The sequence below is a fragment of the Lissotriton helveticus genome, chromosome 5_1, assembly GCF_964261635.1.
Source record: "Lissotriton helveticus chromosome 5_1, aLisHel1.1, whole genome shotgun sequence".
NCBI lineage: Eukaryota > Metazoa > Chordata > Amphibia > Caudata > Salamandridae > Lissotriton > Lissotriton helveticus.
The window spans coordinates 393,668,274-393,694,236 of NC_136065.1; the positions used below are offsets into that span (position 1 = coordinate 393,668,274).

The 25,963-nt window shown below is 45.8% G+C and overlaps 1 protein-coding gene across 2 annotated transcripts in view; it reads left to right on the forward strand.

Moving 5' to 3' along the window:
• HSPG2 (heparan sulfate proteoglycan 2) overlaps positions 1-25,963 on the forward strand; it is a 948,088-nt gene that overhangs the window by 383,561 nt on the left and 538,564 nt on the right. For both annotated transcript variants that reach the window (XM_078642606.1, XM_078642605.1), the window contains 6 exons: positions 4,228-4,424; positions 7,368-7,515; positions 7,723-7,850; positions 18,020-18,106; positions 19,508-19,560; positions 19,898-19,965. In XM_078642606.1, the coding sequence (XP_078498732.1) occupies positions 4,228-4,424; positions 7,368-7,515; positions 7,723-7,850; positions 18,020-18,106; positions 19,508-19,560; positions 19,898-19,965 (681 nt within the window). The remainder of the gene's footprint in view (positions 1-4,227; positions 4,425-7,367; positions 7,516-7,722; positions 7,851-18,019; positions 18,107-19,507; positions 19,561-19,897; positions 19,966-25,963) is intronic.

A 25,963-nucleotide genomic window follows, 5' to 3' on the forward strand; every position in this document is an offset into this window, starting at 1 on the left:
GATAAGCAATAGCACGAGCTTCACCACGTTATTACAGGGAAATGCCATCTTGTGGCTATTACGCATGCGCACCCTTTCCCTCCAAAACTATCTCTACGCAAAGTCACGTGAGTGTGACTGACGCATGCGCAGAAGAGGAAAGTCAAGCAGCGGCCATGTTAGGAACAAGAATTAATCGTATTAGTAGAACACATAAGCAAGCATCTCTATGATACCCACGCACATTCAAAATACATAAAATTAGTAAAACAAACAATTGAAGTTACGAGATTATAATAGATTTTCGAGGTTCTTGACTCGAGCAAGTCGCGATGCGAAATCTTGCTCTATCAATTCCTCTTAAATACAATTTCACAAATTTGAAGCGAGAATATCAGACCAAAGAGGCCATCTGGTGACCATATTAACTTCTCAGATTTTGACATTGTTTCCTACCCAGAATACTTTAGTTGCTTAGTTATTTAAAATTGTCAGAATACAAATTCGTTTTTATATGCGAGTCTGTGTCTTCTCATACCAGAGCAGTTTCTGCTTTGGCTATATTTTCAGCAATTGCAGCAACACAATAATTGTCTATTGGTGTGCTCGTGCTCCATATTACATTGTGCTTCAATTGGTGAGCTATCGTGTGAGGAAAGTGGGTGGCTTCCCAGCAGGACAGTGCCTCTTAAAGGTTAATGACAAGGAGTCTGTGGCTTCTTTTGCTTGTCTGACGTGAGAGTGACTGTTACATTCTTAACCAGTACCTTTTCCGAGGGTTGAGGTTGGGGTGAGGGTGATGATTTGGGTCAGTTTGTGAGAAGTGAGGAGAGGTAAAGGTTATAATGAGATCATGGTGTTGAGGAAAGCTTTGTTTCTTCATTAAGTTTACATATATGAGCTAATAGTGGTTATCAAAAAGTGAAGCAGTAATGATTATCTTGGTATTGATTCTTGAAGGATTACCTAAATGTTTCACAGCTAATGTCTTCGTTGTAAAGGATAGGTTAAATGTTACATGTAACAACATTAGAAACCAGCGTTGACAATGCCAGTGGGTTTGGCTTTATTGTGTCAGCGCATGGAATCTTGTGCATTCATAAATGCTGTACACATGCGTTGCATGCACAAGTGCTGGGTATAGCATCAAAACCTGCCCTATAAGCTTCCCCAATGTTAAGGGGTGGGGGGTAGGGAGGAGTAGAAAGCAAGCCTTACTTTCTGTATGGAAGTCATAAAGGAGAAATAGAATTGAATGTGACAAGCAGCATGATGAATGAGTGTACTCATGCATTCCAATGGAAGTACTTGGAAGGTGGAATGACACTCCACATAGCTAATGGCATGAGGTGAGGGAGTAATACTTCCCCTGCTAGAGCCAAGCATACTCTGCAAATTGTAAAGAATCGGTTACCATAAGTCTCACAAATGAAGGCCAGACCTAAACTCAATCTAATCAGTAAGACAAACTGTGGAGATTTGTAAAAGTGGCTGTATGGTGTCTTTTTGGCTTTAACTTCTTTTGGCATGCCTATTGCTGTTTGATTATAGATTGTGAGTCACCGGAAAACCTTCCTTTCAGATGTTGTGTAGACTGTTCTGCAGTGCTAAATATCAGAGGAGAGCAAATTTCCCAAAAGGAAACATCTGTTTCCTTCCCTGCCAGTACGCGTAGGGGTTGGCTGGTTCAATACAATGATTTCAGCGTTCAGGATCTTAGTGAGAAGCTACAGAATGAACGTCTTCGAACCTCATTGGTTGCTGATGTCCAGCAAGAATCCTGGTATCCTGTAATTAATCCCTTTCCTAACATTGCTAAAGCCTACAAGCTTGCCTGAACAGGGAGGGGGAGGCTTATCCTGCAGAAGCAGCATAGATTAACTATTTTCGTCACAGTGAGTGGTGCTGGGAAGTCAGAAAAGGTTCCCAAAGGAGAAAAAGATTGCTGCATATCGTGTCTGGGGATAAAACTCCAAATAAGTCACCCAGCAGCCTTTGGGGATTCATTTGCCAGGAAAATCACCTGCATAAATATCACTGACAAGTGGACTGGGAGTGGTCTACGTAGCCCATTGACTCGATGAATCTTTACGAAAACCTGAAATTTTCATTTTTGTAATTACATTTCCTGTCTGTGGGTGTAATGCAGCACGTTGTGTGATATCTTCCAAACAACAATTTAAACTGAGCCACTGCTTTCTACCCTGGACTATTAATTTAGTGCAAAGGTTGGTGATTATCAAATCACTTGGGCTATATTTCAGATAATTGCATACTTTCATCTGAACCTTTGAAATCAAAACTACTTCTCTGCACCCATATCCAGCAGAGCTCACCTGTGTGATCAGATATCTTGGTGGATTTGTCCAGAATCAATTCACCAAGCTAGTCCTGGGTGTGGAAGATAGGATTTCCACTATAATACTATCTATACATCGAAATTGTATCGGCCCTGAGCTAATCTTCTGACTTGATGTTGTGTATAATCCCAAAATATATGTCCATAGGGGAGTCATTCAACACCAATTATAAGTCAAAATATTGTCACATTCGTTATCATTAATATACTAATAATGAGAACAACATGTTTTGAAATGTTTGAAATGTTTAACTATGGTTATTTAATTCCAATAGTTCTTCTTCAAAATGATTTACGATAGGCAAGGTACATACTACTGATGTTTTACATTCACTTCACTGTAGTATCATGAGCACCTCTTGCTTATAAATAATATGGAAAACTAAACACCATATACTGTGAAATCAAACAAAACATTGCATTTAGCTCATATTTTGTATAATCAATATATCCATATAAACAAGACGGTGTTCTTTCGTCGACGTTTCGGTCCCACGTCGGTCTACAAGATCCACAGGACCATCATCAGGACGGTAACAGTTGCACATCCAAATGTTATCTTCCTATATCACATGAGAGTCGCAGGGGTTAATGGTAAACCAGACTTCTCCAGATTCTGTATGTCTTCTACTCAGTAAGACATATATTCATAATTCGACCGGTCGATTGAGTCGGTCGTGTGTGGAACAAGCTGCTGCTGTCTGCGCGTGAAAGAAATATATATGCTGCATTTAACAAAGGAATTACGAATATATGTCTTACTGAGTAGAAGACATACAGAAGCTGGAGAAGTCCCTGTATGAGTATATTAATGATCACGAATGTGACAATATTTTGACTTATAATTGATGTTGAATGATTCCCCTATGGACATGTATTTTGTGATTATACATACCCAGTCCCTGGGGGATTATCGAGTTGCCCTATTTTTGTTCTAGATTGACTTTGTGTATAGCATAAACATAAAACTCAACATACTCTACAACCAGGACTTGCCATTGGTGAGTTTATGTATATGGTTAAAAGTGGCAATTGTGATCTAGGAAGTGCTGCATGTACTGCCCTCAAGTAAGTGTGGGTTTGCTCTTTACCCGTGGTGTTCAAGGGAGTGGTCCCTCATAACCTCCGAGGTGGTGAGACGCTTATCGACCTTGGGTCATCATGCTCCCATTGTTTGGTGCTGGGGTTCATATTTACAGCCACAGCGATTTGAAACCCTTTTACTAATTGTGAACTTCACTGGATCATGTGCTTCTGTTGGTGGCGGAACACTGACACTGTACATTTGCAAAGCCATTAGCGGAGGCCAGCATTAAATTGGAACAGGGATGTGGAGAGAAAACCAGGAGTAAGGGGAAGCCAGCCAGAAGAGAGTGAGAGTGACGCTGAGTTGCAGCATTGCTCGGTGTGGGCATCCAGAGGGAGGCAGGAGAGAGAAGGGGTGCTGGAGTGAGAGACGTACTCTGTTAGCAGAAAGCCAAAGGAAAGAGCAGGTCAGGAGTGCACTCATCAAGTACTAAAGAAGAATTAAACCACAGAAAAATAGTTGCATAACATCAACGATCAAAAGTTATTCCTTAGCCAATCAAAAGAAAGGATAGTTATGCTTGAGGATGGGACAAACTCAAGATTGAAAGAAAACCCCACAATAAGGGCAAGAAGATTGAGATAAACACAAAAGCCATCAAGTCAATAGCAGGAGGCTGACCCAAAGCCCTTCATTTAGTATTGTATGTAATGCTATTTGGAACGCATAACTGTTGTGGTCTATAGCTTTATTGTTAAAAGGAAATACTGCTAGTGATACAGGCCACCTGGACTTCTTTCTCAGACCAGGGCTATAGGTATTTCCTATGTATGTCTGACCAGATCAATCTGTTCTTGTACAGGAAAACTGGCGTCATGAGTCTGGTGCACCAGTGACTCGAGAGGACCTTCTGATGACCCTGCAGAACTTGGACAGCATAATGATCCAGACAGTATATGACAATAAGATGGCGAGCGTTGGGCTGAGTGATGTGGCCATGGACACTACTACCGTGGAGTTTACCAGCCTGGGTAATGCCCATGGTGTGGAGGAATGCAGGTAACATGTATACAGTTCACTAGTTTGGAAAGTTTCAGGGTTAATAGAAGGAACGGTTACTGGTGGGCTAGGTAAGACCAAAGTGTGTATTTATTCAGGTTCACCCAGCACTAAAATGATGTCAATGACTATTAAATGCGGGAAAAAGGTAACCCATCCATTTTTCGCATTCCTTGACATAAATAGATAGAGGCTGTTCAGTGTTCAAGTGCTTATTGTATTCAGGTACTTGTCTGCAAACAGATTAATTTAACCATGGGAAAGCATGATAATGTATTAAAAATATTACTATTGAACTCTCTACCTTTAAATTTATATGTATGTAGTTTCCAAGAATCCGATGTACTAAGAGATAGGTTGCATATAGTTTTGCAGATGGCGCACAGATATTTAGTGACCTGTTTGTCTTTGCAATGCAACCTAAGTACTGATGAGTCGCTGGGGATTGTAGAACAACTTGCCTAATGAATATTTATATTAATGAATATTAATTAGGCAGGTTGCAATTTGCAACTGCTCGTGATTGGTTACTAACCCACCAATGGTTGCCAGCAAGGAACAGTCTACCATTCCTGTGTTTGCATTCCCAAACATGAAACATCTTTTTAGATCTCGGCTAGACAGCGCATCTGTTGTCTCTCTGGGACATTTTGTTTACAATCAATGGTTTTGGAGCCTCCCGTAGCTTACCATTGGTTAACTTCAGTGTCTCTCTCATTTGCTTCGTTCCTGTTTGTGAAGTCATGCATGCATGTATCATGTCTTCTTCTGTTTGGCCCTCCCTTGGAGCATGGACCAAGTACTTATGTTCTTTCACTGCTCCCGTTTTTGGAGGTTTTTTTTTCTTTATGTTCAAGCATTCCATTTGAGTGCTTGTGTTTTCAGGCATTCCCCCATATCCCCATTCATGTTGCTTTTTTCCTCTGTGCACCCACTGCCTCAATCCGTTTCTTCTCCACCTCCCCAGCCCATGCTTCATCTCATCCCCCACAACCCGCCCGCCTTCATTCGTGTTATCTGTTTTCTTGTTCATTTCATTTTTTTTGGGATATCTTTTGTGTGTTGCGAGCATCCTCTCTGAGAGGGAGCAGGTTGGGGGGAGCTGCCACTAATCAGTGCTTGTTGTGCGGATCCGTTGTGTACAGAAGTTGCTCCTGAATGCAAAAGCGGATCCCTGTCTGTCTGCTCACTCCCATTGTTGTGTTGGCCACCCTACTCCACCCAAAACAGAATGCTAGGAGACGGTCACCACTGACTGTATCATAGCGCTTTTTTTTACCTTTTCCGCATCCGCCCTCCACCCACTATAGGCTGTGCCATTGCTTATTTTATAAATAGCCCTGGCCGCTTTATATTTAAAAAAAATTTATAGTTCGAAAAAACATCAGAAGGAATAGTCAGTGGTCCACTGGGCGGCAGCCCACTCCCCTCCCTCAAGACTGTCGGCACACGTGGATATATTACCCTGCAAATCGCAAACCACTGATGCATGCTAGTGTGTCTAATTGTGATTCAGAATGGATCGCAAAATTACTTTAGTATACCGAAAATGATTTTGTGGATTGCAGGAGGTTGAGATGGCAAAATAAATGTACACATCTGGCCTGGGCTGCCAAACTTTACAGTGTGAATCTCATCCTCCCAAAATAGTTAATCTTCATATAGGGCCTCTGCGGTACGTCTGCAATGTTGTTTTAAGCAATACTGTTATTGACCTTGAAAGGTCACTAAGCGTTTCAAAAACATATTGCAAAACTGATTGTATGACAAAAAATGTAAACAAGACCAAAGTACAAAACTATGGCAGGAAGTCTGAACTCAATAAAAAAAAGTACCCAAGAATGTTTGGTAAATACTCTGTGCACCCCAAGCTGTATATTGCACTTGTGTTGACCCAGTACCTACTTTTAACTTGTACACCCATTTAGAGCAGGCTTTACTCTTCCTACATAATAGCCTTTCCAACCGGCTGAGCTCTGCCGTAGCTGAACTCCCAATTAGAAGGTGTGGCATAACTGCTAGAGCGGTCTACCTCGTAGCTGGGGAACTGGGTTTGAGTCTCGGCAGGGACGCTCAACATCCTGTGATTCTGGGCAAATCACTCAATCTCCCAGTGCCTAACAATTGAATGTGTCCTTCTGTAACGCAACTGGTGCTCATGTAAAGCGCTCAAATACCTTCGGGTCTAGCTTTCGCATATAAAAAAAGAAAATAATTATCTTTATTTTGGTATTGCCTGGGTTTACAGAATTCAACCCCGTTTTTGCTGTTCAGTTTTCAGTTTGTTGGTTGTATGGACTATGTGGACCGTTTTTAGGTTGAGCCTGGGCAGCACATGCGCTGCTCTGCAAAGCATGCTGTATTAGAGTATGGACTTGAAGCTCCGGGTCATATATTTCATTGCCTTGTGTCATTGTCCTTTGTTAATGCTGGCTTCTGATTCGTTACTAGGCTTGTTAGTACCTCCTTAGTACCGCCTTGTCTTCATTTGTAACCTCCCATTAGGACTGTCCTTTTGACTTCTATTGTTAAAAGGTATGTCTTATTCAGTTTGTAAACACAATTTTCTTTAATAGGTTTCTCCTACTGCAGGCACGACAAGCTTTCCTGCATCATTCAGGGTGCCATGCGCGCTTTCACTTTCCAAGCAGCCCAGGACAATAGCAGCCGCTCTTTGAAATGAAAAAGGTCTTGTATTTACAAGAGTTTGAGTTATTGACATTGTAAATGGCAATGTCTTTTATTTATGTGTTAAATATCAAAACAGATAGATAAAAGGCATTGTCATTTACAATGCCAATAGCTTAAGCTCTCGCAAATGTGAGACCTATTGCATTGCAAATGCTTGTTGCTCTTTGTAGCTGGTGTTATCTTTAGGTTGGTGGGAGATCAGATAAGAAAATTTTTTTCTCTTTCCAGTAATCGGTCTTCCTTTTTTTACAGATGCCCTGCAGGTTACTCTGGACTGTCTTGCGAAACATGTGCCCCTCAATTTGACAGAGTTCCTGGGGGGCCGTTCCTGGGTACCTGTTCTGGTTGTAATTGCAATGGACATGCCAGTTCCTGTGACAGTGTGACCGGCTACTGTCTGGTGAGTTAGAAATGGTTGTTAGAATTTAAAAGAGAAGGGACAGAGTGCCTGAGCTTTTCAGGTCAGTAGGTTGTCCTCATAAAATTTGTCTGCACTTCCTACCAAAAACCACTCCTTTACCAGTCTGCTTCATTGCAAAATTCAGTAATAAGAAATAAGCAATACCATTAACATTTGGTCTTTATTCTTCATTTCTCTTCTATGCAGAATTGTCAGCACAACACAGAAGGTCCTCAGTGCAACCAGTGTAAAGCAGGCTTCTTCGGAGACCCAACCCGTGGCACTTCAGATGCATGTAGGCCATGTGCCTGCCCATACATTGATCCCCGGCGCCGGTGAGTACCTGTTTTTTGCCATAGAACTTTGTTTTTTGGTCTAGTGTGAATGCTGTCATGTCTTGCCTTGATTGGAAAGTGTATCCAGAAGCCTGCTCTCCCATACACATGGGAATGCTAATTTATTTCACTACAAAATCCTCATACAGATTGAAATATGTTGTACTGATGAACTTTCATAGCCCGTGATTGAGTTTTAGAGTCTGGAAACCCTGATTCAATTTACCAGGATGTTGGCATTCAATATAAAATCCACTGTTTGGCATTTGCAAGCCAAAAACTGTTTTGTTACTGAATGCCGTAATGTGAAATATGCAAGTCACTTGGTAACAAGTTATTTCTATGAGGGTATAGGGGGTGAGACCAGAAGTCGAAGTGCATTTAAACAAATCTTTTGGAACTGTTATCATGAGAGAAATGAGAGCAGGACTAGTGAGTGTGGGTCCGGTGTCAAATATGTGGCTAAAAGTAACAAAATATTCTGTACCTATTTTGTTGGGCTATCACTTTCATGTTTAGTAACATGCAGACTCTACTTAGTACAAAAACATTTTTGTAACTATCCTTTAAAAACATACACACACCAGCTCAGCTGCTAACAACTTTACATGCCTCGTTTAAAGGACTTGTCAGTGGCAGTAATATATAAATATATATATATCTTACTCCAGCCACAATCCTGACTGAATGGGGCCTTGATCACATGACATGTGCAGAAGAAGTTACAGGTATTTACAGTGCAAGTGCCTGACGTACTTCCCTTTCAGCTAGTAAACATGGAAGAAACACTACTGAATAAACAGTATTGTATGGTTGTCAACTTACGTTCGCAAATATCTCTATGTAAAATACATAGATATACACTGACCATACTGCATTCATATGTTGCAATCTCGTATGTGCAAAAACAGCAATTCCTACAATAAATAATATAAATATTATAACACTATAAATAGTGGAATAATAAACATGATCATTTAAAAAAAATATATATATATATATATATAATTGATTAAATTCATACTCATTGGTCTGCTGTTTTTGTTAAAACAAAGTTGATGCATGTTAAAACCAAGCAAATTACTGTTTAAAATATACCTGGTTAATAAGCAGTCGTTAAGAGGTTACATTTAATTTAGTCTTAAAAGCACCTCTTTGTGTTGTACAACAAGCTGCCATTGGACGTCATTATAGATCCACCAACATTCTGCTGGTCTAACCAAGATTGTGCACGCCAATTATGCCCCTGTGGGCCTATGGTTCTCCGGCCGATTAAGTTCCTGTACCCATGTATAACGAGCTTTCGGTAGTACATAAAAAATATCATTGTGCAAAATAGTGCCAACCCTGTGTGAAATTATATAAAAGGGACATTCCTTAACTAACTTTAAAAACAATTCTTGTCTTATGGTTTCAGGGAGGTAGATAACCGCTAGTTTGATATGTTAAATGATGACTATCTAATGAAAGTAGGTATTAAAATCTTCACTAGTGTTCAACCCATTCGGAGCCTTCCAGTCCATAAAAATTATATGCCTAGTTTCAAGTTTTCTTAGCTGAGCTTCATGGTTCCTACCCTTTCTCTGCGGTGGAATTGTATCAATTACATAGTATTTGAGACCTGCCGTATTCTTGTTGTGCACTTCTCCAAAATGCCTAGCAACCGGGTACTCAGGATCGCCGTTGGTAATGGCCCGTATGTGCTGGAGTATCCTCGTGTGAACCTGCAGCTTAGTGCTTCCCACATAGCGCAGGCCACAAGGACACTCCAGCACATATACGGAGTACTCAGTCTTGCAGGTCAATTTGCTATATATGATAGTAGGTTTGGTACTGAGTGGGGTCATGTATTCTGTTTTATTTACTCCAAATGTACATGCTTTACACACAGAGCATTTTATGAATTCCTTACTACAGTTCAGCCTGGAACTGTTAGTCCTCACCTCTGGGCTGCTTGGAAACTAGGTGATTGCTTAGAGATTTTGCCTTTTTGTATGCAGTACTGGGGGAATGTGCCATTTGTTGTCCCAGAATGGGATCACTGGCTATCAAAGCCCAATGTTTGTTAACAATTTTGTGAATGCTCCTGTGTTGGCTTCTGTATGTTAGAATTAGGCGAGTTTCATCCTGTTCTGTCTCTTTCTTGTTTGGTGTGTTCACCCTAGTTCAGGATCTGCTGGGTTAATTAGCTCTCCTGATTGCCTAATCAATCAGTCCTGATCGATAGCCTCTTCTCAACAGTCTTCCCTTACAATTATACTGCACCTCCGCACAGTCCTGATCATCGTTACAGATCCTTCTGATGTGGAGCATTTCTCCGTAAGGGGTGCTCCTGATCAGGTGTGCAGGATGATGACTATTGGCATGCAATCTAGCATTGCCCGCAGTGGGCTTCCGGTGCATTCTAGTTCTCAATTCATTATCATGAATGTAGATCTCCACATCAAGAAAACATATTGCACTGTCGGTGATCTCACGGTAAACTTGAGGTTTAAGTCATGGACATTCAAGTTGTTAATGAATTGTGTGGCCTCTCCCATGGTCCCTTTCCAGATAATGAGAAGGTTATCAATAAACCTATACCACTTTACAATGTTGTTGGACATAATGTCTGGGAATGTCGGTATGAGGACCTGTTCCTCCCAAAAGCCCATATGCAAACAGGCATAACTTGGGGAGAAACAGGCCCACATAGCCACACCTTTGATTAGACACACCCACAATTTGCAATTACACTACCTATCAAAAAGAGTAATTTAATATGAGACTTCTAGCTGTTGATTCCTCACCTTTTGAGTATTCCCCAGGCTTCAGACTGGATCCAGAAGAATTTCAGTAGTACCTCTGCATGCCAATAGGTGGTGCCGTGCCTCTCTGCACAGACTCTGTTCTGTTAATGCCGTGCGTGGCTTATGTAGGTGCCACTCCTGCATGCTGGCGTTTATTTCTTTCGGCACCATTTGATGCAGATACTGGGCTACCTTGCGTCTCTGTGAGACCCTTATATCAATCACAAATTTCAGTGTGCAGGGGAAATATCACCTCCCAAAATGTCGGGTTTTAGACCCTGGAAGGTCTGCCTCAAGCAAATGTCTGTGACAGATCCTCAGGACCTACAGACTGGCAGAGAGGGGAGGTCTTGAACGTGAAACAGCGCAGGACTAATTAATTCCGCAGCTAGGAAGCGGTCCTCTGCTATGGGGCAAGATAGCCTTTCAATAGTGAAAACCAAATTGGCAGTATTTCACAATCGGGACATGTCATACAAGTCCTACCTTTCACATACACTGCACCGTGCCCAGGGTGGTACCTTGGGCCTACCATAGTGTAAGAAAAGGGAAGTTAAGGACATGGCAAGTGGGTGCACTTGCCAAGTCGACATGGCAATTAACAAACCGCGCACAGACACTGCAGTGGCAGGTCTGAGATACCTTTTCAGGGCTACTCATGTAGGTGGCACAATCAGTGCATCAAGCCCACTAGTAGCATTTGATTTACAGGCCCTGGCACAACTCAGTGCACTTTACGAGGGACTTACCAGTAAATCAAATATGCCAATTAGGGAGAACCAATTGTATTAATTTACACAGGGAGCACTTGCACTTTGAAACTGATCAGCAGTGGCAAAGTACCCAAAGCATCTAAGCCAACAAAAACTAAATCCAGCACAGCATCAAAAAAGTCAGGGGAAACCACGCCAAAGCCAAGTCTAACAAGGACCATCCTTGAAGCTTATTCTGCCCAAGGTGAAGATGCCAAGTACACTCTTACCAGTTTTTCCTGCATTGCCAAACCTCCACACACCATTTTATAACAAACAGCAAGTTACTTTGCATAGTACATAAAAAATTGAAGCTTTCCCAGAGGAACACAATGGGCTGCTCTTTATTTTCAAACAGCATTTAGTGTTAATAGTTAATAGTTGGCACAAAACCATTACTTTTTTTTTCCAAACATCTATTAGATTTTCAACATGTGCATTAGTACAAAAGAGATTATTTGTTATACCTTGTACAGTTGTCTCCGATAAACATACAAAGTTTTACCACATAATAGTTTATGGGTAACGAAAGGCCTAGGGAGCCAAAGAAAAGAAGTAAACTGAGATATGAAGAGCTCCACAACCCCGGCCGCTTTAAGTTGAACAAGTGTCACCTCACCACTGCTTCATATGTCTAATTGAAGTACAGATCTCTGTACTGGGGTGAATGTATGACATTATGTTATGCATTCTGTCCCTCAATTGTTCTTTTTGCATTTGTCACCCCGAGTGGGGCGGGCATGTCCAGATGTGGGTCCCGTGCTCTCCATGCCACTGGAGTCAAGCTATACTGGCTGATGAGGGCTGAAAGCCCAAAACCGGCCCTAGAATGCTTGTTTCCAGTCCCGGGTGGACTGTTCTCATTGGTGCGCAGGGTCAAGGCTGATTTGCATATGGCTGGGTCCAAACTGGAATGGCATGGTGGGCAATAAAACAATGGATTTAGGCCCAGATCTCTGTACTGTGGTGAATGTATGACATTGTTCTGCATTCTGTGCATCAATTGTTCTTTTTGTAATTGAAGTATGGTGCCATAATAGCCTTGTCCCCAAATATCCTTCAGAAATGACTTACTAATGCAACAGATCTAACACTCCATCTTAAGAGGGTTTGGGGCAAGGCAAATTTAAATGTCCCTGGCTCAGCACCTCCAACAGTAGTTTCCGTAGCCTCTCTAATCTCAGGTGGGCACCCTCTAGGTTACTACACAGCCTTTCCATAGCTAGTATGTTCCACAATCTAGGATACTGTTGGGAACTGGTGGCAGATCTCAGGCATCTTATCACTGGGAACGATTCCGTTATATCCCTTTGGTCTAATTCCCAAGGTCATTATTTTGGGTTTCAGCAGTATGGGGTATCCCAACACGTTCTGTAAAATCTTAGCCACTTAAGCACGGAAATGTTTTCACATAAGACAACCCTACCAGATAAGCATACGGTCCCCCACCGCTCAACAAACTCTCCAACATTGGGGTACATGTGTAATCGTGATGGGGTGTAGTCCCATTAATATAAAGTTCTAGACTGTATTTCCCTCCTCTTTAGAGAAGATAAGCATCCATATGTCTCTGCTCAACAGAGCCCATCGTCTGAGGGGCTGCCTGCTCAGTGACCTCTCCCGTTCTACTATATTTAGCCATTTTGAACATGCATCGGATCCCAGTAATAAAAGATATAACTTGGAGATCACCCCTTTAAAGCCTCTATAGCTTTGGGAACATGGTTTTCAATTGGGTTCTGACTGTGGTGGCAGCCTGCTTTATGGCAGAGTTCAAGCCCAAATGTATTTTCTGAGCATATCTCCAGCACTATGATCTTTTTAAAGAAAAATACAAACAGGACCTTTTATTTACTCAGTAACAGCTGACACTGCTTTTGAGATGTACTTGTGTGTCTCTGTAGCAGCCTTCAAATTGCAGATGTCTTTTGAGAGATGGACACACGTGCAGTAAATAAATAAAATGGTTTCCTTATGTGAAAGGAATTTTCTATCTCTTATTTCTTGCTGCCCAGTCCTTAGGTCTGGCTGGTTGTAGGGCAGGGCTATTTTGCACAATTTGATTGAATGTGTGGTGGGAATTATTATTATTATTCTTGCTGTAGAGCGTCTCAGCAGAATATATGGTAGACGACAATGAAGTTCCAACCTTTTAATTTTGACCGTTATGAACCAAATCAGGTACTTCTATGTAGTCCAATATTGACATTTCTATACGGTTCATACTGAAATGAAATGAATAAAAACTTATATAGCGCTACTTTGCTACATGTTAACTTTCCCAAGAGACATACTCCTACTACCCACTTCCCTGAGACATTTAATATTGCTGCACATGCTAATTACTTAATCAGAATGTTTAAACTTAATACCACTTGCAGATATATTTGTACTGACTTCTTCATCCATTCTAATCATAATTCCCACTTTTCTAAGGACTTTTTGTTACTCATTGTTCCCATAAGCGCACAAATTACAGTCTGCATCCTTTTGATGTTTGTCACCAGTGTTGTGCCCCTGTCCCCTCGTCGCCCCTGCAACCCCTCACACAACTACACCTCCCCGCCCAACCTGTCCCCCACCCTTCCGATTAACTCTCTCACTCAACTCCCCCCCAACCTGACCTCAATCCCAGCTCGCAATCGCAACAACCGCCCTCGTCGCACCCACAACCCTACTTCTGACCTCGACACACTCACCCTTCTCCGCTCCTATGACCCAGTCCCCCAAAATCACACAACCACCCCTCACCTCACCATTCCCACGATACACTCAAATCCCCTTAGACCCCCCACACTAAACAGCAGATTCTCCATCCCCAATAACCTTAGAAAAGTCCCTCTCTCTCTAGAACCATCTACCACCCTCAACACACTCCGTCTCAAATGCACTCTCCTCAACTGCAGATCGGCCTCGAAACATTCCGCCGCCATTGCTGATCTCCTCTTATCGCTGGACCTTGACCTAATCATCCTGACTGAAACCTGGCTAACTGAATCTTCGACACCTATAATGGACATTCTGGTTCCGCCCAACTACCACATTATCAGGCTCGATAGATCAGGCAAAATAGGTGGTGGAATCGCATGCATCTACAGGAACAACCTCTGTTCTGAAAGTCAATTCCACCTCCCTACCATCCCCAACATCCTGGGAATACATCTGCCTCGACATTATCAGTGAGCACAGCATTTACCACCCACCCAGGGACAACTTCACCTTTTCCCAACAAATCATGGATATGATCTCAACCAATTCCGGACGGCAGCTCACCCAAATATACCTTGGTGACTTCAACCTCCACTGGAATGATCGCAAGGACGCGGTGGTAAATAGTCTTAAAAGTTTCCTTGATGCCCTTAACCTCACCCAAATATGCAACAGCCCGACCCACGAGAAAGGTTCTATACTCGACCTGATCATTTCCAAAGATGACTCTATCCAACTCGAGTCCATCCAACCCTGTGACTGGTCAGATCATCATATTGTCACATTCTTCATCAATGATAAAGTTAACCCGTCTCAATTCTCCAAGCCCAAAGTCTGGAAAAGAGACATGAAAAAACTCAACCCAGGCTCTTTGCCCCCTAACAGTTGCAATCTCCTACTCCCGCCGACTGGCGCTACGGACGTTCAAACCCTGACTGACCACTATCTCTACGCTATGACCTCAATAATTAATGAGGCTGCACCTATGCAGCTAAAAAGAGTCTCTACTAAAATCTCCAATCCATGGTACGACGGGAGTCTCAATGAGGATAGACGAGACATGCGAATGGCAGAGCGTACCTGGAGATCAGCGCCCTCTGCAATGCACCTAAAAGATCTGAAGAAAAAGAGAAACGCCTACTTCAGGAAAATAAAACGCTCAAAATCAAACTTCTTCAGCCTCCAGCTCGACCAAGCAAAAAACCGCCCAAGAAAACTGTTTGAGCTAATCAGATCACAATCCAAGGGTCAACCCCAACCAGTCAACACTGTGCGTGAGGCACCCTCCTGTGAAGACTTCGCTGCTTTCTTTATCCAAAAAACTGACAACATAAAGAGCGATCTCCTCATTGACGCAAGCCTCTACTCCAAACCCCAGTGCCTAGCACCCACTGAACCAAAAAACAAGGCTACATGGTCAACCTTTGGCACATACTCGGAAAAAGAAATTGGCAAACTGCTCAGCACCCTGAAACCATCCAATCACCTCACGGACCCCCTTCCTGCTACCGCAGTAAAAGACTTTACCCCTTTGCTTCTCCCTCTCTGGACTAAAATTATCAACAGCTCTCTCCAACAAGGAAGCATACCTGACTCCCTCAAAGTTGGTCAAGTCACACCTCTACTAAAGAAACCTACAGCCGACCCCTCTGACCTCAACAATTACTGTCCCATTACCAATATCCCCACTCTCGCCAAACTGCTGGAAAAATGCGCACAACTACAACTGACTTAACACATTGAACAATTTGATCTCCTCAACCCTCACCAGTCAGGCTTCCGAGCAGGGCACATTACAGAAACTGCTATGACTCACATAATTGACGACGCACTTCAAATGCTAGACCAAAACGACACCTGCCTCCTCATCCTTCTTGATCTCTCTTCAGCATTCGACACCGTTAAACATGAGAATTTACTAGAACTACTAAACACAAGAATGGGTTTATCTGGAACTGTTCTCAAGTGGTTCACTTCCTTTCTTCACAACAGGTCGCAGAAATTCAAGAGCAATAACCTGATGTCCTCGCCAATACCTGTAACGCTAGGCGTCCCCCAAGGATCCTCGCTATCCCCAACTCTGTTCAACCTAGTCATGGAACCTCTCACTACACTACTACAAGCATCCAATGTACACTTTCACATGTACGCTGATGACACCCAACTCTATCTCAAATTACAGTCCCCCAAAGACATCTTGCTCTTGAACTCAACGATCAGATGCACCCAATCCTGGCTTGCTGATTAATCATCTCAAACTCAATGCCCTGAAAACATAGTTCCTTCTGATCTCACCTCCACCGAAGATCTCCACCACTCAAATTTGGCTTAAACACCTAACCGCACTCAATGTCCAACCCACCATCGTGGACTCCGCAAAATCTTTAGGCATAACACTTGACACCAATCTCAACATGCAGCAACATATCAGCAAGGCAACAAAGGGAGCAAACTTCCAGATCAATACTCTGAGGAAACTCAAACCCTTCCTCCCAACCAAAGACTTCCAAACCGCAGTACAAGCACTAGTCATCCCCCAAATTGAATACGGCAGCATCGCCCTCTGCGTACTCCCCCTAACTTCAACCGCACCCCTAAGAGCTTCTCTAAACGCTGCAGCGAGACTCATCACTGGATCAAAAAAGCATTCCCATATCACCCCTGACTTGAAATCCCTGAATTGGCTGCCTTTTGAAGCCAGAATTCATCTGAAAATCGCCTGCATGACACACAAGGCTGTACACCTAAACTCACCCGGCTACCTCGCTCAGAAACTGACAATCTCTGGCGGAGCTAGAAACACTAGAGGCACAAACAATCTTCTGCTGAAACCTCGAAGATTCCGGAAGGAAAAAACATATAAGCGCTCCTTCTCAGGAATGGCGCCTAGGATCTGGAACTCACTCCCTCCCGAAACCAGGCTTATCTCTTCCACTACACTCTTTAAAAATGAAGTAAAAACTATCCTCATGGCTAAATACACTTGAACTATTATCTCGAACTCTGTTAATACTATGCACCGATCTGTACTACATGTTTGACCCCTTTGCTTATTTGTATTGTTATCTTATTACTCACATGATTGGCTTTGCAGCCACCTACTTGTACTGTTTGATCTATTGATATATCTGTCTGACTATGCTCCCTCATTTACCCCTCTTTGTAAAGCGCTCTGATATCTGCAAAGATCTTGTCCGCGCTATATAAAACTTTCAAAATAAATAAATAAATAGCATAGATTGTGCTCTTTTCTTTCAGTGTTTTATACTGTTCTGATACCTTTTACTTTTCTCACTGTTTGTGTTGGGCTAAGGTTGAAGGACATTGGTACAACATCTCGAACGCTGATTTTAATTAAAACTAAATATATATCAATTTTACTTCTGTCTTGCCTATGCTTTAAAGTTAGTCTCTATTACACTTGTTCTGCCAAAAGTAGCTCAGAAGGCATGGGGTGGCAGTCTCTGCCAGGTTGTCAATTGGTTGGCTTTTATGGCTAAAGCAACCACCTCCAAGGGGAACAGCCTTTACAACGCGGGCATTACCACGCGCTGCCATTACTACGCTGCTTTTACAACGCAAGTCGTTTCAACGACTTGCGCTGGAAGGCTCTGTTGGCAAAGGAATAGTTTGATTTTCTATTCAAACACCTTTCCTACTGTCAACGTGGGCTGGAGTTGGAATAGAAAATTAAACTATTCCACTATCCAGCCCTTACAGCGCAAGTCGTAACGACTTGTGTTGTAAAAACAGCGTTGTAATGGCACGCGTGGTAATAGCCCGCGTTGTAGTGACATACATCAACCTCCAATGCCCTTCTTTCTAGTTTTGGAATGTAGAAGTAACCAATGGCAATCGTGCACCTTCTGGAATAATGCAACTTATTTATTTTTAATCTAATTTCATTTTTTTTAAATAGTTTTTCTGATACTTGTTTCCTGGATTCGGACGGTCAGGCTACCTGTGATGCCTGTGTTGCGGGATACACTGGACGCCGCTGTGAGAAGTACGTACAGATTCATGTACAGAGAATTATTAGTGAATTGTAAAATTATGTTTGGGTTTAACCGATCTACCTTTACTCGGTATACTGCTGAACCTATTCAGAGACATTGTCCAATTCTAATAACTGGTTACGTTAACTAACAATATTTTTGTCAAAATTCAGCTTTGCAGCTGGGGTTCCGTAAGCACTGGAACACCTTATTCCTAATTACATTAATTAGACACATTTGTGTTATGTTACTAATTTGTCCTCTATCCTCTCGTTTCCTTTCTTGAGGCTTGTGGAATGTTCTAGTGTATTCGAAGAATATCACAAGAGCCTGGTGGAATGGGGGCTGTAGAGTTAACCATATTAGTTATCAGTATTTTTATTAAATACATACATTTGATTATGTGGAATTTGTTTTTTATATTGAACCACCAATGAATAAATTCCCACGCAAATAAATATTTTCTTACTTGAAAATTGCCCGTACAAATCCTGTTCATTCTTTGTCAAAGTTATGATTTGTCGCCTTGGGTATTTCACTACATTTTGTATGTGTTGCAAACTTGGTTACCTACATATGCGATAACCCTGGTGTGCTGACAGTGCAGTGGCCCAGGTCGCTAGTTTGACTGTTGTCAATTAACATCCAGGTGTTTTGTTCTAACTCTTCCTGCTTAAACTATCTTAACAGTTTATATATTAAAAGTATTTTACACTTCCTTCTGCTTGTTTATACTTTGCTCCTTATTCTAAGCATGCAGTCTCAGGTAAGATTACTTTTCCAGGGCATCCTTAAACATCAGTGTGTCTCGGAAACCTGTTTCTCTCTGGTATCTTGGGTGCAAAGGCAACATTCTCCTATGAAACACTAGGTGGACCCTTTCCTGAAGAAGCAAAGACTACACACTGTAGATTTTAGATAAAACCTTTGAGGTCTCCTTCTTCCAGTACATTTAATTCTTCATGGCCCATGGTTTTTCAATCACCTATGTCTATTAATTCTGAAAGAGAGCCTCCTTATTTTCTCAACCCTGGAGACCGTTAAAAATGCTAGTCTCTAGTTTAGGATGCATTGTGGTATTGGTGATGTCACTTGCAGAGACTGTAATCCCTCTCCACGGCCATTACCAGATTCGAAGCAGTAAGTGGTTACAGCTGATAAATGCCCAATGAGATAATAGATTGCTTTGATGACCGCTTGCCACGTGGAACCAAAACTATGGTACTTGAATCCTGTTCAAAACCCATATTCAAAAAGGCTTTTTAGGATTGCTTCCGTGCCTTCACTACAAAAAATATAATGGATTTTGGGGTTGACAGACCCCCATTATGAAGTCCACATTCCCTTTCAGGCGTAATATTAGAGACGGCGTGGCTTTGGCTCAAGTGTTGATTCATCTTTTCTTCTTTTAGGTGTGCTGCGGGTTATGAAGGAGATCCCATGCAGCCTGGTGGTAAATGCCAAGGTCAGTATTCATCTGCATCTTTCGTCAAACAAGGTGGATCTTGTCTTAGCTTTGTGCTGTGAGTCTTGAGCAAGAGTGCTCCCGGGCAAGGCATTGAGGTTGAAAGCAGAGTCTCTTTCAGTATAGGCAAAGGGGTAGAGTAACAGTTCAGCAGCCATGACCTCTGATCAGACAAGCCACATTCTGCCTTCTGTTTTTTCAGTTTCATTTAAGAGTTAGATGGATATGCCTAGCACCTTCCTTTGGATGCCCCTGTTATCACACATGCCACGAGTATGCACAACCAGTCCTGCCTTATTGTAAAATTGCTTGTCATCCTGATTTATTTTTCCTGTAGATAATAGCCTGAGGAGATGTGATGAGAGGGGCAGTGCTTCCAGCTCCTCCCAAGCCTGTCTCTGCAAGGTTAGTACACTTCAACCCCATAACTATTATTTTCTAGAACTTGAATATGCTTTGCTGTAGGAAGTTGGATAATTCTATGGAGAACCAAGAGAGTTGCCAAAAGTTGAGCACTTCTTAATGGCTTACATAGCCAGGTAAATGTCAATCATGACAAATACTATCCCAACATGTGCCAGAGTGCTATAGCCTTCATAGTCCATGAGAGAAAAAACGAATGAGAAATATCCAATTTAAACTGTAAACCTACCTCGATCTCTGCTAGCGGATAAGGTGATAGGAACCTGGTGCAGCAACTGATTTTGAGAAACACTGCTTGTTCAGTATTAATTTAGCTGTATATCATGCTGAGTGTGTTGATATTTATGCTTCACATTAATCACCTGAGCTTCAAGTTAGGCTGGTTCTTCACTTTAGTCCATTTATAGTGCATGGTGAGGTCTTTAAAACCTATTGAAAGCCACATTTATCAACTTAGCCCAGGCCTGGCATTGATAGCTAGTAATGTCCGCTTGTCTGCTCAGTGTTTCCTCTTTTGCCTCTATAATATCATTGTCTCATATGATGGAGAATGTCTCGCCTCACGTTATAAATTGTATCAATTGGTACAAATTTCTTGCAGTTTGATTGGCTAAATTTGTGACCTGAAATCCAAGAACTCAGACTACCCATAGTCACAGAATTAATTAAAATATCCCCCACAATTTAAAAGTATGCTTTAATTATATTTTACATTTCCGTCTGTCGTGATCCGAGAGAGTAGGTTAAGTATTTCCTGGTTGTTAATGCTTAGCCAGGTGAAAACTAGAGGCAAGCTATTCCTTCAAAACGTAAATCACTAAAATAGTCTCCTTTTCATTTCGTAGTAATTTGGTTTCAGTTTCAGTGTTTATTTCGGAAAATGACATCTATTCCAAAAACATGTCAAAAATGCAATTAGGGAGGGGCGTGGCCAAGATGGCGGGCTGACCGGTCGCTCCCTCCGTGAGCTCCTGAGTCCCCGGAGCCCTTGACCCATCCTGCACCGCTGATCTCCCCCAGATCTAGCGGAGAGGGGAGCAGAAGCGGCCGGGAGCCCGGTGTGAGCGTTTTTGGAGCCCCCGGAGGCACAGACGCGGAGAGCGACGCCGCGGAAAGCAGGCCCCTGAGGCGGGCGGACATCGCGGCCTGAACAAGGCCGGGCGGAGGGAGAGCGGCTGCCCCGCGGCACCCCGGTGTGGTGGGGCGTTCCCGGGCCCGCTGACCAGCGGGGGCACGGTCGAGTCCCCCCCCGGCGGTGCCGGTGCTCCCTGGCGTGAAGAGCCGGCGGCCTTGGCCCTTGGCGGTGCGGCGCCATCCGCCCCTGGTGGTGAGAGGAGTCGGGGAGGAGCGCTACGCAGACCCGGGGATTTGCGGAGCCTGGAGGCCTAGCAGGCCGGAGACGCGAGCGGACTTCCTTTGCGGGCCCCGGCTCTGGAGTGGCCCGGCTTGGACCCCGGTGAGACGCCTGTGCCTGCCTGTGACCGGTGAGACTGATCTGGTGGCTGCATTGGGGGGCCCACACGCGGGGCCCGGGCGGAAGGCGCCAACGAACTTCGGTGACCCTGCCCACCGCCGGGCCTGTGCCCCTCGGGCTTGTGCTGCCGACCTCGTCCCCCAGTGGGCTTGCTGGGCCCGCGTGCTGTGCCTGGGGCCCTGCAGGAGCCTGATTGACCAGAGGGTGCTGGCCGGTGTGTGGCTCGCCCGGCGCAGGGTCTCATAGGGCGGCGGTGCCCACCTGGAAGGCTGCGATGGAGCAGCGACACGGCCGGGAGCCGGGAGACGGGGTGGTGACCCGCTCCTGGGAAGCAGGGACGCACTAAGAGAGTGTTGCAGTGGAGTGCTGGTCGCGCTCATCTCTCATCCAGTCTGTTGGGGAGCTTTGGGGCGCTGCCTGGGAGCCCCGGATCTGCACTGGACCGACTTGCTGCGTGAGCCCACGTGGTTCGCGGGCCCTCTCCCTGCGACGCACCGCCGCCTCTGCGATGTCAGGTAACAGGGGAGGCAAGAAAGGTGAGCGTACCTTACCCGAGATGTTGGGCAGGGGTGCCCCGAGACAGGACAGATCCCAGCCGACGCCGAGCCCCTCGTCCGGATCTCGTGGGGCAGAGGGGGGTGAACCCCCGGTCACCAGGTCTTTTCTGGAGTCGCTGTTTAGCACACTCAGGGAGGATTTTCAGACCCTGAAGCAGGAGGTGGCGGGCGAGGTCCGAGAGGTGAGAAGAGAAGTTGATTCGCTTGGTGAGCGGGTCGCCACCATGGAGGACGCTAATCTATCCAGGGACGAGGAGATCACGAACCTACAACAGGAAGTGCTGCGGCTTCGGGACCAGCAGATCGACCTCCAGGCCCACGCCCAGGACCTTGAAAATCGGTCCAGGCGCAACAACATCAGGGTCAGGGGCGTTCCGTCCAAAGAGGAGGGGGAGGACGTCACGGCCTACCTACGAGACCTGTTCCGGGATGTCCTGGGCGAAGCGGCTGACTTTCCGGTGAGGATTGACAGGGCGCATAGAGTGGGCCTCCCGCGTAGGGCCTCGGCACCACCCCCAGATATATTGGCCTTTCTCCCGGATTTCCCTCTGAAGGAGCGTATCCTCCGTGAAGCCCGTCAGAAACAACCGTTGAGCTTCAGGGGTCACCAGATTGCGTTGTTTCATGATCTGTCCGCGATTACGTTGCAGAAACGCAAGTCCTTCAAAATTGCCACGGACTTTCTAAGAGAGCATGACACGCAATACTCTTGGGGCCACCCCTTCAGGCTTATTTTTCGCTGGAACGGGACGTTGCACCAACTGAGATCCCTCCAGGACACGTGTGGGGTGCTAGGAATCACCGCTACTGAGGAGGATGTCCCGACGCCACGCCGCCGCAATTCTAGAGGGGGCTGGCAGACAGTCCGACGGCGCCGGACCACGCCTCAGCCTTCTCGACCGGACTCTCCTACGGTCAGAGCGGAAATGGACAGCGCCATTCGGGAGGTATCCGGCTCCACGTCGTCCAGTGACGTGGCCTTGACGGCTTGAGCATCGTCTTGGGGGAGATCATCTTGGCTTTACTGGCACTGCAGGTTTGAGGGTTCCGGGGGGGGTGGGGGGCTCTGGGGGGGCATGGATGGTGGCTGGACGTCCACTCGGACACTTTACCACAGACTTGCCCGTTAGGGGCTGGACTGGGACAATGGGGTTTTTCAAACCATTAAGGTTGATGTTGGGGAGCGTGGGAGGGGGTCTGTGTAAGGGGGTGGGAGAGAGACGGAGAGATGGGGAGTTGGGGAGTTTGAGGGTTGTTCGGGGTGTTGGGGTGGGGAGGGTTCGGGGTTTGGGATGTGCCTCATTTGCCTTAGGCTGTGCTTTTTGCGCCCTCATGTTGCCTTTCTTGAGTGGGGAGGTATCTGTTCGGGAGGGGATTCTGATGGTGTGCTGGGCGGGCTCTCTGGTTTCAGGGTGCTGTTGTTGCTGTGTTCTTCCTGCGCTGGGAGAGGGGGGGTGGGGTGGTGCTGGCCTTCTGTTGTGTTCGCCCTGGGCCCCTGCTACTACAGGTTCACATGTCACCTCCCCTGTGGTTATTTCACCGTGGCTCGCTCCTGCGCCTGCCCCACTCCGCCTCCCCACCTGGTGGGGTGTTTCCTGTGTCTCCGGGCCCCATTGCAGCTCTTTCCCCATTGTTTACTCATGGCCCTGAAGATCGTTACCCTTAATGTGAAGGGTTTGAATAACCCGGTCAAGCGCAGGGCGATACTATCCCTTCTTGAGAGCACCCAGGCGGATATCTGCCTTTTGCAAGAAACGCATCTCCTGGCCCGGGACTGTTCCAGGTTGCGGTCCCCGAAGTTCCCGGTTCAGCTTTTTTCCTCTGGGACTACTAAAACGGCAGGGGTTGCTATCTTGGTGGCTGGGAAGTTCAGGGGGGAGGTACTGCACAAGGTGGCGGAGCAGAAGGGGAGGCTCCTGGCATACAGATTTAGGTTAGGGGGTTTCCCTTTCACGGTGGGTTCGGTGTATAGCACTAATGATCGCCAGGACTTGTTTCTGCAGTCTGCTCTAGACGATATTGCGACTACCCCAGATAGGCATATACTCATTGGTGGTGACCTGAATATGGTCTTCAATTCATCTTTAGACAGATCCGCGCAGCGCCGTCCACAGACTGGGGAAATTTCACAGCTTAGTGCCTCACACTTAGGAGACCTGGACATGCACGATCTTTGGAGACATTTACATCCCGCCTCGAGGGCCTATTCCTATTACTCCCACGCACATAGGACTTACGCCAGGCTGGACTACCTCCTGGTGACGGGGCCGTTGGCCGCACTTGCGACAGCATCTGACATAGGGGTCCTCACATTGTCGGACCATGCTCCGGTGTCGGGATGCTTCCAGTTGCCGCCGATATCCCCGAGACGCGGGGTCTGGCGCCTCCGGGACACTCTGCTGCACCGACGGGAGGTACTGTCGCGGATCCGGGCCGCAATTGCTGGGTTCCGGGAGCACAACGAGAACGACGATACCACCCGGGCGACGCAGTGGTCAGCCCTGAAGGCGGTGCTGCGGGGAGAGTTCATTTCCATCTCCTCGGCGGAGAACAGGGATAGACAGCGGAAGAGGGACGAACTTACAGGTACGGTTCGGGAGCTAGAACAGGTACACCAAAGGACAGGGGCCCCCAGAGTCTGGAGGCAGCTCAAAGCGGCGCGGAAGCTTCTCGCCGCGCTGGACATGGACAGGGCGGAATATGCGGCGCTGCGCCTGAAGCACGCATACTATACTGGCGGTGACCGTTGCGGCCGGTTGCTAGCGAATAAACTGCGGGTACGACACCAACGCCAGAAGGTCGAGGGCCTGTCCGTCCCCGGAGGCGGGTTGGTCACGGAGGACGACCAGATAGCGGAAGGCTTCCGCCGATACTATGCGGACCTCTACGCTGGCGAGCCCCCATCAGCCTCGGCAGAGGCTGATTACCTCACATCGGTCGACCTCCCGGTACTCTCACCGGAACAGGCTGATTACCTGGACCGGGATATCCGCCCGGAAGAGGTGATTGGGGCTATCTCCCGACTCAAGCATGGGAAGGCCCCAGGGCCCGACGGTTATACTCCACTCTTCTACAAAACATTCTGCCCGGAACTGGCCCCGCTGCTGACACGACTCTTTAACTCCTTCGCGGAGTCTGGGGCCATCCCCCCGGATCTACTGAGGGCGACAGTGTCGGTTATTCCCAAGCCGGGAAAACCCCGCACCGAATGTGCATCCTATAGGCCGATCTCGCTGCTCAATGTAGACCTTAAGCTTTACACCGGGATCCTGGCCGCACGTTTGGCGCCTCATCTGCCGGGGTTGGTGGATCCGGATCAGGCCGGGTTTGTCCCGGGCCGGCAGACAGTGGACAACACCAAACGGGTGGTCCACGTTCTGGAGAAGACCTCTCGGATCCCCGGGGAGCATATGCTGCTTTCGGTGGACGCCGAAAAGGCGTTCGATCGGGTGCATTGGCCCTACCTCGAGAAGGTTCTCTGTAGGCTGGGGTTGGGCGAGAAGTTTCGCACCCTAATACTTAACTGTTACAAGTTTCCCACTGCGACGGTGAGGGTCAATGGCTGCAATTCGGGCCAATTCGCGATTGAACGGGGTACTAGGCAGGGGTGCCCCCTGTCCCCACTGCTCTTCGCTCTGTACATGGAGCCTTTTGCCCAGAGGATTAGAAGTAACCCAGAAGTGACGGGTGTCAAGATGGGCGGCTACATCCACACGATCGGCCTCTATGCGGATGACGTGATCTTTATGCTCGACAACCCGAAGGAGGCGCTCCCTGCCTGCCTCGCAGAGTTGGACGCTTTTGCGGCTGTGGCGGGGTTCAAAATGAACATGAAGAAATCGGCGGCCCTTGACATCTCGCTCGCCTCGGCTACCAGGTTGGAGCTGCAAAACCGCTTCCCCTTGCAATGGTCTAGAGATCTGATCCCATACCTGGGGGTACTGCTGGC